Source organism: Acanthaster planci, linkage group LG21, assembly GCF_054643075.1.
Source record: "Acanthaster planci isolate LZ-2023a linkage group LG21, COTS_SCS, whole genome shotgun sequence".
Classification (NCBI taxonomy): domain Eukaryota; kingdom Metazoa; phylum Echinodermata; class Asteroidea; order Valvatida; family Acanthasteridae; genus Acanthaster; species Acanthaster planci.
In genome coordinates this window covers 8,431,683-8,446,698 of record NC_141797.1, presented here as the reverse complement: position 1 = coordinate 8,446,698, position 15,016 = coordinate 8,431,683, and the positions used below count along the sequence as shown (strand labels likewise).

At 42.9% G+C, this 15,016-nt stretch overlaps 2 protein-coding genes across 2 annotated transcripts; both read right to left on the bottom strand.

The window, feature by feature from the left end:
- Positions 1-1,007: 1,007 nt before the first annotated feature.
- LOC110990377 (uncharacterized) lies at positions 1,008-5,855 on the bottom strand. Its single transcript, XM_022255353.2, has 3 exons — positions 3,985-5,855; positions 3,384-3,532; positions 1,008-3,022 (listed from the first exon to the last, which is right to left on the bottom strand). Exons 1-3 carry the CDS (start codon positions 4,037-4,039, stop codon positions 2,786-2,788), a joined length of 441 nt encoding a protein of 146 aa, XP_022111045.2. The 5' UTR covers positions 4,040-5,855; the 3' UTR covers positions 1,008-2,785.
- Positions 5,856-6,877: 1,022 nt separating this feature from the next.
- LOC110990383 (uncharacterized) lies at positions 6,878-10,715 on the bottom strand. Its single transcript, XM_022255361.2, has 4 exons — positions 10,568-10,715; positions 9,500-9,584; positions 8,768-8,895; positions 6,878-8,007 (listed from the first exon to the last, which is right to left on the bottom strand). Exons 2-4 carry the CDS (start codon positions 9,540-9,542, stop codon positions 7,801-7,803), a joined length of 378 nt encoding a protein of 125 aa, XP_022111053.2. The 5' UTR covers positions 9,543-9,584; positions 10,568-10,715; the 3' UTR covers positions 6,878-7,800.
- Positions 10,716-15,016: the final 4,301 nt, after the last annotated feature.

Here is a 15,016-nt window from a genome sequence, read left to right as displayed (position 1 = left end):
TCCGACGAATCTGATTGCCTCTTTTGATTAAAGGGTCTGGTATCAGAAGAATCCCACCGTATTTTCGAAAACATCCAAAATATTCCAAACTGCTTGTTGCCAACGTTTGGATGGTACAGATGAGGGTCAAACATTTTCGGCAGTTAATTATACGCAGTATACGGGGGTGTTTTAATGAAAGCACGTCTAAAGGACACAGACATGGTCACAATGGACATATTAACGGCGGCTGATCTTTGAATTCTAGAGTTTAGGCTTACAATCAAGCTCTCTTGTTGGCTCGTTCCGTATTCAAAGATAAACATCACCCCGCACTTTTGTCAAAGCAACGTGTCCCACAAACCGAGCAACGCTTGCATCTAAAAATGCGCCTTCGGGGAATCCAGCGGGGCTTGATAAGGGTTGTTTGGTGTGTTTTACATGTTCGTCAACAGATATTTTCTTGTGTATCTCGTGCCATTGTGTGTAATGTTAAGTACATCCGTTTTCTATCATGGGGTGACCTCTTCTGTGGTGACCCCTGACATGTTGCGTCATGAAATGTATCTAAATTTGGAGGACAGATTTTATCAATAGTCATCAGGAATCTTTACGTCAGGGAACCAAACTATATCCACCGTGCAGTTTCAGCGGAGGCTTTCTAGGCACTTGGTGGCAGCCAACCCCCTGCACATGTAAATGAATACAACATCATAGACTCATTTCTCTATTTCTCTAATCAAGTTTGGATCCATGACCTAATTTTTTTAAAGACAAAACGTGGTTAATTCTACAAGCAGTCGCGCCATCTGGTAGAAGCCGTTGAATTTACGTGATTGACGTTTTACCAACAAGGAGTCACATCAACAAGCATACCTCAACATTGAACTTGCCAAAGGCTTCATGCAAAACACAACATCCCTGTTGCAAAACTGCATGGCTGAAGCATCAACTATTATGAGAAATCAAATTTCCCTGCTGGGGATAATCTTAATAGGTCAAGAGAGAACATGTCTTTCATTTGAACGAAGTGGATTCGTTCCTTTCCCCGTTATGGTTGGGTTAGTGTAGAGGTATTTTCACAGAACAACTTTACCATTAAGACCTCCTAAACTCTGAGTTTATGAAATTTTCTTTGTTTAATCAGCCGTAACACATCATAATTATTATTTCTTTTCTCTTCAGTCCTTTTGGTTTAGTTTCAAAGAAGCGACTTCAAATTCTTAGAGATGTAGCAATGTACCTAATAAAAAAGCTGGTTAAAAAAGCAATGTTATTAGTCCTGTTTAGGAGTTTGTTCAATTATCGTGGATTGTTGCCTAGATTGATTCAACAGTCGTCTAGTTCCCATACCCAATAAAATATGCTGATCTCTTTCGATTGAAGGGTCCGGGTATTTCCCGATGTTAAGTGACAAAATCAAAAATATTTCCCATTTTCCGAAAACGTTCAAAATGTTGCGAGCTCCTTATCGCCAACATTCGGAAAGTATCGCTGATTTTGGGACGTTTGAGCCGTTTATGATATACGAACGGAGGTGAATAAAATAAAACGTGCACGTCTAAGATTTTATCCAAAGTTGTCCGAAATCTTCAGGTCAGGGAACTCAACTACATTCGGAATGCAGTCTAGGCGGAGAGCCTTCCAAACACTTGGGGGCAGCACATACCCTCGAGCACATAAATTAATACAATATCATAAGCTCATTTTCTTGTTTCTTTAATCAAAATTGGTTCACTGACCGATCTTTGTTCACTTGTTGGTTTTTTCAAACAAAATACGGTTAAACTATTCAAACAGACCTACGGTACATTCTGGTAAAAGCCACTGTATTTACGTATATGTAGCCTGTACAAATAAAAAAAATTATAGATCTTTTGACTGCAAATGGAAATGTGGAGACTTTGATAATACATACATGTTAAGAATGACGTTGCCTATTTTCCTACGTGTAACAAGGTTAGGGCATTTCATTTTACCCAGAATATCCTAGGGTGAAATGCAAAGCATCATTAGTGAAGATACAGCAATCTGTCTTAACTGAGCAAGGAAAAGTAACCATTGTTAATAAATATGCAGTGAACCTACATGAACAAAGGTCTTCAATTATTCAATCTTTGTGGCTCAGTTCACCCGAAAAAATGTTATGTAATTAATTTGGTGTACAATATGGGCCATTCACAATAGTGCACCTCCAAAAGTTTGCAACGCGTTGGCCAATCACGAAGCGCGAAACCTGTCGACCCAATGCGCGTTAACTTCAGAAAGGGCCGACAGATTTTACGTGCTGTGATTGGCCAACGCGTTGCAAACTCTTAGAGGGGCACTCATGTGAATCGCAAGTATTATCCATAAAATTTAATGTTTACGACACCAAAATGTACTGAAATTAAACGCAGTCCATCATCGCAGTCAATCCGATAAAGGAAACGCCTTCAGTGGCTAATAACTTAACGAGTTCAACTCGTGCTGTCTAGTACGAGTTTACATCAAGATGAGCTCAGTGCAACCATTCCTGTGATCAGGTAAGGACAAATCATCACAAACTATCACTATATAGTTAATCTGAGGTCATCCAAGTTACAACTCTCTTTGAATTACCTGCAATGGGGCCATTTCCATGCCAGTGTTTATTTTTAACACACCGTTGACTGACTCGCAACTTGATTTGTGGTTGACTGCGCCGATATCACCTCTGATCAAAACAACCAGGCAGAATGGCAACGCGGAAGGTTCAGAGTCGCAAGGAGCTCACCAGACTCTTCCTTCACGACATGTCGAGGCGGCCGCGCCAGGGAAAGCTGCATTAACCGGTTGTCAGCTGAGCCACGACGTGTAGGAAAATTCCTGCGGATATGGCTGCCGTGTCAAAGTTCAACACGCACGCTCCGTTGCAGAGATCCGTCTTGCAGCAGTGGATGCACACTTCCGTGGCGGCCAGTGGATAGCAGTAGTTGATGCAGTTGGGGCCACAGGTCCTGGCCACGGCCAGCACGTAGTCGGGCTGGTCCCGGTACTCGGGTCCCCGGGTGACTTCAGTTTTCTGGAGAGAAAAAGAGTTGTGATTAAGGTCTTGAATCCGAGCATTCATTTTGTACAGATGGCTGCGCCACATGGTTTCCCCCCCCCAAATAGGACCCACATGTTGGCCCATTTGGGACGCATTGTTGCGGTGGAAAGAAGCTCGTACATGCGTTCCTTTTCGATTATTGTGGTGTGACTTGTCGAAGTGCACGTGCGCTCGTAATATACAGTATGAGTTGTTTGTAGGTGGGTAGGGCGCCACCGCAGTAGTGTCTTCTCCGATCAGTCTGTGTACGTCGGTTCAGCAGTGAATTGAAGGAAACTGGAAATCGTGCAGACTTTTTTTTTTTGGAGGGGGGGCACTAAAAGTGTATACTCACAATACAATACTTATCACAGGTGGAGTCAGTATACGACACATTGCCCGTCAGTTCAGTGCTGTCTACGCCTGACTTCACCTCAGTACAGAAGTCCTGGCCTGGACCATCCACGCTATCACATATGTGACACTTGAGGGCGCTGCATACACCTACAAACACACAGAAAACTTCCACACTTAAGTTCCCCTCCCAGTATTACAGTTGATCACGTTAATCCAGTTCATGGTAAACGTAGGCCCCCCCCAAAAAAAGTCTTCTTTCCGTCCCACCTCGTTCAAAAAAGGGCTCAATAAATTGTGACAAGTGGAAACATTTTTTTTCTTTTCTGGTTTAACCATGGAGAAATGGTTTAACACATGACGTACAAGAACTTCATTATTCCGTCACCTTAAATTTCTCTTCCAGCTCTATATTTTTCCTGCAGTCTTCAACTTGTTCGACCCAACGAGTGGTATTTACATCCCGATTTTCGTAAAATCAGTCTAATCACAGTCTGCTGCCTTTGGCGCCCTGGTCTTCGTCATTTGCTGTACGCCAACAAAAAGTCTTGATTAAATTTTGAACCCCCTCAATTTCGAATTTAATACTTCCGTTAACTTACCACAGAGCAGTGTGGTCACGGTAGCTAAGACGACTGGCCAGCGCGACACTCTCATTGTTTAGGGTGAGTTTGGAACCAGCTTGGCGTCAAGAGTGTTTGAAAGTCTTCCGTCCATTCATAATCAAATGCACTGAGCCCCTGTATTGGCGTGTCTCGAGAAATAAATCAAACGAGAAGTGCGAGTTTACAACGATGAATGTTGGTGTAATTTGCTTACTCTCACGAACCGATTTAAACGCCACTCTGTGAACTACATGTACGCCTAAAAATAATCGATAGTTGTCCATCGCAGTTCCGGAGGGGTGTGGTATACAGCTACGCCCGATCAATACGGATAATCCCAGCCTTAGGCTGTGTCCAAACTACTTGGCTACGGCTTGGCTGAACAGAGAAGTCTACAGGAATTCAGGCTCTGCAACCACTGTCACTAAATAGTGGCTTAGGCAGGCACTCTTGTTATCGCCGAGCGTGGCTAGGTAATTCGGACACCACCTCGTCATTATTTTTGGATGTGGTTTATTTCTTGGACTGCCCTGGCAGATCCAGAAGGTGAGGCAGAGACACCTCCTCGCAAGAAGAGGCAATTTTTTTTCTGCGTTTGCAATACAAAGAGAATAACACAACTTTGGGGCACTACTTGTATATAAGCCTATACATGCACATAAATTTCCATTTAGTTTCATGCGGAAGGCGCACAGTGACGTCCCCCCCCCAAAAAAAGAATAAGCCCTGTACCTCAGAAAAATACGTCAGAAAGATCGCACAAATAAATTGTTCGGCTTCAGATCCACCATCTTCATAGTTTTGGACTCAAAATGCTCTCTTGGATGCGCCTTTTCTTGGTCTCTTCAATAGCGCCCTCTGGACGTCTGTGTTGGGAAGGGCCGCTCTGTTTGAATAAGTGTCATGATATGTAAATTCGTTGCTTCTCTTTTGCATTTCTTCAACAAAGCAAGGTGTTTATGGCAATTACATGTATTCCCCAGTCAAGTTTGCCCCCCTGCAAAGAGTAGATTGTTTTATGAATACTTCATGTAGGCTACGAACACGGTGCTATACGGTACATGATGGAAGGTGAAAGCTGTTTGACCACATGCCATCACCTGCGACAAAATGCGACACTTCCATTGAGGTATAACAGCGCTTCCATGATCTTTCTGAGTTCTGACTGATCTTGCATCTAAGTACACTCTACATGTATTGTCGTCTAAACATAACTGCATATATTTCGTTGACTTACTGAGTTCTGACTGATCCTGTATCCAGGCATTTGCCGCCTAAACATAACTGCGTCAAGACACCCCATAGCTTGGCCCCTGGGCGCTCCGTGTCTCTGACGTCACTGCACCATTACGAATACCAGCGCATCGATTATGGTTACATTGTGAGTCTAATTCTCAACTCTGACCATCAATGAAATGGCAAAAAACGTCGATACGCTTGAAGCGGATTATTGCGGACGTTTTGTGGATGTAGCACATGTACATGTAATATCCCCAGCATCTCCTGGGCAACGGTGCACAAAGATCGCGGGGAGAAGCTGCGTTGTATCACTCAAAGTGTCTAAAGCAACATTTAAAGTGAATACAGATCGATATAGCGGCGATTTGACAAGCAACTTCTGACTTGTCAAACTTCAGGCTGTCACCGTCGTTTTTAAGAGCAATGCAGGTGTAATCATGACCAGCCTATGTTGAATTTGATGAACTTCAAGACAATTTTTGCAAAATTGCGATGTGATCTGCGAAAAGCCTTCACAAGGTGAGCTTTGTCATTAGGAGGCATATCAACTTCATATTGATCTCGACACTGTCCTGTTTTCAAAACTTTAATTTGTGATTCCAGACAACCTTGATTCAGTTGTAGACAACCTATCATTCTGAATACATGTATGTAGTTAAATCTGAAAACAAGAATCAACTGACAGTTTACATGTATATGCACCCAAGTGACAAAGTTCACCAGGTGAAGAATTTTCGCAGATCGTATCACAATTGCACGATGTCTTGATAATTATGCAATGCTTCAAACAACATGATTTTTTAAGTGAGGAGACATAGATATAATACGTTTTCTATCGACGTCCGGGACGTGGAAAATTTAGAGACAGTTCCATCACCTTTCTGGGTGGTCAGGGGATTCCTGTGGAAATGAAAGTGTTAAAAAAATTCTAGTCTGGACCCCCTTCCGGACCATTGGCATCGACACGCCACTGGAGGTTGAACTGGCCTTGGCTGGAGTGACGTGGAGGCAGGCCACCAGCCATTTTGCCAACTTCAGGCAATCGCTTGCAATTGGTTGTCAGGCGCTGCCAATGCCAAGTTTATCACTTTATAAGACGCAGAAGACAAATCAATTAAATCAACATAGTTGTGGGTTATTTCACCTGCTTGACTGCATTCTGAACACTGCCCTGCATGGGGCTTTGTCCTCGAATACAGCTGAGGATGAAAACGAGCTTCTAAAAGGGAGTTTCAAAAAATGTAAATGTACATACATGTATGTGGTAACAAATTGAGTTTTGACGGCACCATTTTTGCATAAACAGTGGGAAAAGTGGAAAATGATATTATTCACATGTATAACCATCCGACGGTGGTTTTACGAGTAAAATAGGTTAATTTTTAGAGAGGAAGGTCGCTCCGCCGCTCGTAAGCAATGACGCTTCTCTAGAGAATTTTGGTAACGATGAAGCCAAAATAGGAAGGTCAGTCCTGGTGCTTATTGAACCCCGTTCTTTCCTTGAACAAATGCACTTGTGGTTTTATTGAGCAAGTATACACTGGACATGTATATGTATTACTCTGAGCGGTAGGGGGCGCTCGGGTAAGTATCACTGCGCAGGCAACTGCAAGTTAGAATGGAAATGAAGCAAAGATTCCTTCAAACCATGTTGTATTAGTGGAGAGTGTTTCTTTATTACAACCAAAATATAAATCCACATTACAATAATAAACGATTTCGCTGGTCCATTACAAGTACATTTCAAACTCTGTTTTTCATGTGGTAGCGGAACCTGTAATACTGACAACTTGTGATGGATTTCTTTCGGTAACAAAACAGAACTCTAAAGGAGCAGTTGGAGCCCGCTGGTTAAGTACAAAAGCTAAAACACTCAAATGGGACATGACTTGTAAAAGGTCATACAGTGACTAATAAGAAATATGTACATTTCAGCTGTACATTTTTGCCATTTGATACACTAAACTGTTCCTACAAAATAGTGAATCACGTCGTCCCAGAAAGGGTTATGTACAGTGTATTGGTGTTGAAGTGTGATTAGATGACGATAATGCGTAGCAATTATACCCTGTGTAACAATCCAGTATTCTTGTGTCACAGAATTTGCATCTAAGCAAATGCAAAAAACAAAAAATGTCCTACGCCCAGCTAAAAATGTAAGATCGATCTAGAGCAGTGATCCAATTCAGTTGAAAATAAAAAGATAAAAAACTAGTTCCGAGGAAACTAGTCCATCACCACACGAGAATGATAGGTACAGTAAATGTATAAGAAAATCTGCACACAATTTCAAGCATGAACGTTCACATCTTGAAGACGCTCATGAGACTGTTGGTCACGTGTCATTTTACCTTATGTTTCCAAGCCCATGAATACCCTAATCTGTGATTTTCCGGGACTCGCAAAACCATTCACAGGTCACCTGCTCATCGACCCAGATTAAGTGTACAGTCTCTCACAAACGAGTGCATTCGCGAGCCTATGAAGTATAAAATCCGTTACTCTCAACGTTTCTGACCAATCAGAGAGCATGACACACACAAACACACATGCAAATTTACAAAAGGAACTCTTTTACACGTGAACCACGAGAGCGCCCAAGACGGTAGCAGCCACGGTTGCCAGGCTAAAGGTCAGCGCGCTTGCGCCGTTGCAGTCGTCAGTGGTGCAGCAGTACTCGCAGGTCTCAATGGTGAAGAGGGAGACACATTGCTGGGTGCAGCTGGAGGAACAGCTACGGGTGGTGCTCGTGACTGTCCCGTCCAACTTGACCACGATTTTCTAATGATATCAGATGAATAAAAACAAGACAACAGGGTATTAGAGGGAAATGTATGCACAAAGAAATTCAGATTCCTCGTATCAATGAAAGCCCCGACTGCTCTTTCTGGTGTAAAAATTCCTGTAAACGATGGCGTTTCGAGAAACTGCAACAGAGGGATTTCACATTAGCGCCGTCTGCGCATATCTTCATCGAAACCGAGGCTCTCTGTGTTCTCTGTTCTTAAGTGTGGCGCCACTTCAGTTTTAACCACGCCCACTGTACAAGATACACGACCATCGCAGGTACGTTAGTTCGCGGTCAATTGTCGCTATTTTTCTTTGGATTTCACGTGTAGAGTGTTCCTGAAAGGCTCTTCCACAAACATTTTCAACCTGAAAAGTCTGAATTTAACATACCTTTATGTATTTTGTGTTTTGACTCCTTACTTTCAAGCGTCTGATCGTATCACGAATTGAAGCTGACACATACAGCCTCGTTTTCAAACGCGGAAGTGCGCAGATCGACGCTGAAAGCGTCGTATTGGGATACCTCTATTGAATATCGCACGACTTTTCACGGGTTCGCTGAGATCATTATGGGGTTCAAGATCGTTTTCAGAATTCAACGTTATGTTACACCAACCTCTTCAGTTACAGTACGGTGCACACTACATGTACAAAACAACGAAAAACAACTAACAGACGAGCTGAGCAAAGTCAACAGTTTGTCTTGTGGCCAGAGAGGGAGCGAGGTGGACAAAAATCATGTGTGACTCACAGAGCAGGAGTCAGCGGAGGTGGCGCAGCTAGTGGAGTAATTGGCAGAGTAGCTGGTACCGTCAGTTGGGTCCGAGCAGTCGCTGTCGAGAATGCTGCACGAGTGGCAGGTGAGGGCGTTCAGTCCAGCTGTGGTGAAAATCACAGAAAGGCTGACGTGATACACAGACAGTGTGGCAGTGGAAGAAATGATATCAGTGATACATGCCCGTGTATAGTCGAACCTCACTAATAAGATTGGGCACCAATCCTTTTTTTTTTTTGGCCATTCTTTTAATTCCTGATAATTCCAGATTCCTGTTATAACAAGGTAATTTGTCAAGTCCAAAGGGTCTCTTATTATTATTAATGAGGTTCGACTGTACATGCACACGTACTTGGGCAAAAGGTGGAAACACTTAACGTGGAACAATGTCATTCTTTCAAGCTGTGGAGTTGTTAGTATAACACCAGGACAGGTATTTCATCCGGTGACAAATTCAGGTTGTTTACAAAAAACAACCAGCCAATTGTGCTATACATGCCCTCCTTTTGTGTTTTAAGTCCATGACGAGTCCCTGCAAGCCCCTCTAAGTCCATCACAAGTCATAAGCCAAATACGCAAGCTGTTTAAATGAGCCGTGACAAAGGATTCTTTTATCATTGTTAATCCATCAACACGACAGAGGGGGTCCCCTTTACCACACATTGCCCATCAAATGGTTGCTTGTGGTTACCATAACGAGAAACTTACCAAAACAGCTGGCCAAAATAACCAGGGTGGCGAGAGTATTCATGTTTGTCTGTAGTTACACGGTTTGCCGGTCTTTCGTGAAAATCTGCAAAATGGGGAAAACATCGAAAAGATGAAGCATCGATTGCCGCAAAAGCAGCTGAGTGAACTCCTGTAGACTTCGAGTGAGGCCTTCTGCAAGCTTAATCTAACGTCCGCCTGTATAGTCAATTATTGATAGAAAGAGTCCCTTATTTGAGGGATTTCTGAATGACTAAGGACATTTGGCTGTGGTCCATCCATTCAGCTTCCATTAAAAAAGGCCAGCAAAATGCGTTCATTTGCAATCAAAAAAGCATGTCAGCGTACATTTTACATCCAATAAAAGAATTTTTTGGAAGAAATGTATCTTATTTGCACTAGAGGTAGAAGACCTCACAATGTATCATGGACAAATGATCTGCCACCCCATAAACTTGGGGAGTCGTTTTTCGAGTCGCCCATGCAAAGAGACCCATATTTGATCAATTTCGCTATACTAAGACTCACTCCTAGCACAACTACTTTGAACGCCAAGTCCTTCAGAAATGTTTGGTCTTAAAATGAATGGAAGGCACTCTGTATGCCATTTGGGTTGGAGAAGTTCACAACGCTTAACGGGCATTTCACAAGTTTCTCAGCGTGCATGTTCGGCATGGAAAGACTCCATATACAGACGCCACATGACACCCCGTGCCCAAACCCTAAGAGACTGGTCTGAAACATTCTAAGTGTTTTCTAAGCGAACGACTTCGTATTTTCCTTCCTAAATTGAACTTATCTGGACTTATCTGCTTTTGGATTTCTGCTACTTTTGCTTTTACTGGCGTCCGTATATGGAACTCTTTCCCTTCAGTATTATAGTACCGGTAAATATTGAACTATTTGACTTCGTTGTAAACAATTTTTACTAGCTCCTAGAAGGCTTTATAATTTGTAAGTAAGATGTTCAAGAGCAAACAGACATGAATTAGATAACATGAGATACTTCAAGCTAATTTAGCATTCACGGGAGATATTTGTACAAGCAGTTTACGTAAATTTACTTACCTGGCGTGTCAATGGCCGCTGCGTCTTCTGTGATGCCGTTGCTACGAATGACCCAAGGCCGCAAGCGCAGTCAAGTCCTGCACGGTCACCGCTCGCGATTCATCGCGCCCAATCGGGTGGGTGGATCATTCAATGCTCATACCACCCCGCGAGGGGGGGCAATCCGTCGGAGGGGAGCCCAATTCGGCGCCGTCTCGATCCAGCCGACTGGTTGCAGTCATGGTGACAGCGCTGTTTACTCTTTCCGTTGCGTTACTGTTTTTGGCGCTTTTGTTTTGCTGAAGAAAGGTGTTGCCTCAACCTCAAAGGAGTCCCAGTTTGAAAGGCCGTTGTCAAGCAGCAGTCCAAAATGGCTCAAGAAAATGCCACCACATGCGTGGTTGACAGTCATACTATGGCAGGCTTACGTTTAGCCATGAAAAAATGTGTATGTATTCTAAATGATGTAGTGCCATGCCATGTACAAAACTGTTGACTTTTCATGGCTTTTCATTTCCTCCAGTATCTACTTTCGCATGTCATATTAGGAGTTTAACATCATCCTGACAAATTCACGTATTTTCCAAATCTTCTAGAGCAAACAGGTGAACAGATAAAGTGGTTGCTTAAAACTATAAGGGTACGATAAAAGGCCATTTGTTTTTGACAAAAGAAAAATTTATACGAAATGTGCCCCGACATTGTTTCAAATGTCGGCAAAGGGACGACAGATCAAGTGAACAGGGTTATAATGGAGGAAACGATGAACGTGTTGTGGTATATGTTCTTGACACTTTGAGAATAAACATGGCAGGGAAAAGAAATTTTCCAATTTATCCCATAAATTTTCCGATCAAAGTCGGTGTTGTGTTGTTGCAGGAATATGAGGGGGAAAAGTGGTCAAGCGAATAGAAGGAAGTCGCAAGTGACAAGGAAGTAAAGCCTATGCATACGACAAGGAAGTAGGCCTATGTAGGCTTATGCGAAAGAGATTTCGCTGGTGAAGGCGTGTGGATCGATATCGACGTGCCGCTGCGTATGGAACGCCACCGGTACACGCGTGATACTGAACTGTAGGCCTACATGGGATTCATTTTGCCCGGCCAGTTGCCCAAACTGCAGCATGAACACAGCGACTTGTACGGTTTCGTTATCGTTCTCGAGCCGGCGTCCATGGAAACGTTTCTTTTTGTCCCTACGGTGTCTACAGTCTATTCCCGGTTGCCATCGCTGGCGCGGTTTAGTAGGGCTGTTACGTAACGGGTATTGTTGGACCTATTTCCTTCATCGGTGGCGCGTACACAATGCGGGTCACGTCAATGCAAACGCCTTGCAAAAATCGATGAAGAAGTGCCATTCCGAAGATGTATTCATCGAGCGCCCAGCATGCCTATCCAAGCAGGTGAATAGGTACATATTACCAGCGTGTACACGTATATAGCCCGCTTTCATTTCGGCTAATATTTATCAAGGTGGCCAAATTTTGCAGATCGATCTTGTTCTGTCTGATGTAAACTCCACATTTGATGCACGATGTGTAGCAAAGGTGACCCCTTCTACATTGTCTTTTTTTATGTTAACAGAACCTTTGGAATTCCTTTCAGGGGGGGTCGAAGTAGGCACAATAGCGTTAGTGTATATAGCTGTGCATCACATTAGGGAGGGTGCGCCTTTACCACATATCGTGCTTAATATAAAACTCCATGTTCGCTTTGGCCCACTATCCTACCGATGCTTGTGTTTTCAATGTTTACTAATATGGCTTAACATTTGGTATTTTGAGAAGCTGCGTGCGAGTTGTTAACACTGAGAGAATAAGTCTCTTGATTTTGTACCGATGACCACTCAGTTTACAAGCCCTCCAACAAGTGTGATGTAAAACTGTTACAAAACAATAGCTCCGACGCTTGCATTAGTTATTACAACGCTGGTCGCCGTCACCTGGGCTATTGTAAACCACGAGTGATAGGCGCGGTTACCATGGTCGCTGACCTTTATTTTGCTTCGTCAAAGAGGCTCAGTTTTTGCCAACCGGCGTCGTCGACCGGCAAAACTGTGGCTAGCAGTGAGTGCCATTTAAGCCAAAACAAGAATAGGCTAGACTCAGTCACAATATTGGACCTATCACATTACCTCATGGAATATAATATCAGCACACTCAATGATCAACAACTGTGCTCGTCTAGGCAAACGTAATGAGCACAAATTCTCTGAAATCTTTGGCTGCTCATAGAAAGTTGCAGTCGAATGCCACTTTAAGAAACGATTTTTGCAATAGAGGGCGCTGTGACTTACCGTGTATGGTTGCAGACCATAAAGGAGCCGCCTATAGACAACAGTAATAATATTCCCACTTAAAAAATAATCAAGGAAAGATGCTCACAAGTTTCTCAGGTGTGCAAGACACTTGTCAAACTAAAGCTGACTTCCTTATCTCTTATTTCCATTTCAATTTTCCGTGGCTTAAATGAGTTTTGAAGATATTTTTCTCCACAGATAATCACCTGTCAAAAACAGTTCTGAAGCACATCATTATTCTGAGAATTGACACCCACACTTCATGGACAGATAGAGCAATTCAGAGGGCCCCGTTTGGTTTGATACTTTCACAAACACTAATTGGAAGTCCCGCTCCAAGATTTCATCCTCCTTTACAAACTACCCAGTCCACGTGTCACGAAATGCTCTAATAGCAGAGAATTTGACACTTTAGAAATCCTGATTCGGTCCGCGCTGGCAATTTTTGACCTATTACACTGGCAGATTGATCTTGAAGAGCGCCCTCTTGCGTCATACATTTTTCGCTAATTTCAACCTGATGATCAGCTTGTTGGTTAAAAGTGTTTTACTTAACAAGAGTTCGTGTAATGGCGGGAACTACAGAGATGGATTAGTGGATTTTTTTTTTTTTTTTTTTAGACTTTACTGCAATTTAGTTTCAACATTTTTGGATGGATGGTCCCCGTCCCTGTTATATAAGGGCCTGTAGCAAGGTGTAGTTTAATGTGTACGATTAGCCTTGTCAGTTGGGATGGTGAATATAGAAAGTTTTGCCAGGCCATTGGCAGAGCTTTAACATGAATCACGTTTCTGTGACAAGCATGTGGTAACTTATTTTTTCGATGAAAAGATTAATTAGCAAGGGCAAATCTTTTTCCGGCAACCTTTTTTTTCAAACTAGGGGTTATTGTGTTAAATTTCAGATGTACATACAATTTATGATGTAGTTATTTTGGTAAAAATTAGAAAAGGCAAACAATTTTATCAGCCCCTTCTCGATTTATGCATTGAGCATTGAGCGTTGTTTCCTCATTTGCATAAAACTGGAAAGATTCCTCCGGTTTCGTTACCTTCTTCTAGTCTCCACGTTGGGAAGACGTCTGTGAGACGTCTGGAGACTCTATACGGGACGGGAACCAGTTTAGTGCGAAGGTCTGATCTCAGCTAATACCTCAGCACATACCCAGCAAGATGAGGGACCGAGGGGTACTCAGTCTAGACTAATGTTACCTAACACCTCCCCCTTACATTTCTGAAAAGAATTCCTGAGGCTCCCATCAAACCCTGACCGCCACAAATGTGGGTGTGGTCTCTCTGCCATATCTCGCTTCAAATATCTCAGCATCAGAGAAGTCACTATAACAATGCGAACAATCTTGGCATCTGTGCCATTCCCTGCAGCCCTTTCCATGCGTGATTCAGTGAACGTGACGAGAACCGACCATAAATCTCCAACTTCTATTTCCTGAAACCCCAGTAAACAATATTAAAGTGATTTAAGCAGCCAGGCTCAATTCAGCTGAGAGTGATAATCTTTGGTCCCCACCCCTCCCTTGAAAATGATAATTACAGGATGCCTGATAACAGAAAGGGCCTTAAATAGGACAATCTGACCTTGAATCTACACCCGACTCTACCATAGGTTAATGACCTTCTGAATGTTTGAACCCGCGCTCTGACACACGCATTTTAAAATTGTTTTCCCTTAGGCCTAATGGAGAGCTTGCTGCAGGGGAAAATAAAAAGGGGAAACAGAGACACTTTTTTCCAGACACATGCATTTCAGTAACGGAAGAAAAGGGGATCACCAAATTTTGTGCATTCTTGCGACAGGAGAAAAAAAACCCCTCAAATATATTCCAATTCTTGGGTAACAATAACCATCCACCCATAGCAACACCAGTCTTCCAACGCGAGCCAGAGCCAATCTAAATACTTTTCCATGCACATTAATTTCTTACATGTAAATATATCAAGCAGGAATGCTTTGACTAGACAGGGCACGTGGGAGGATTTCATCCCTCAACCCCCCGAGTAAGCTTCCTGTGGCAGAGATACAGTTGAAAAAATCGGAGGAATAGCCGACTTCTTATTAATTCTATGTTAGACAACACCAGAGACTCGAACGAACAACGCACACCAGGGCATGACTCTTCAAAGTAAACAGAAATCCACTTTGCAGTAGGCATA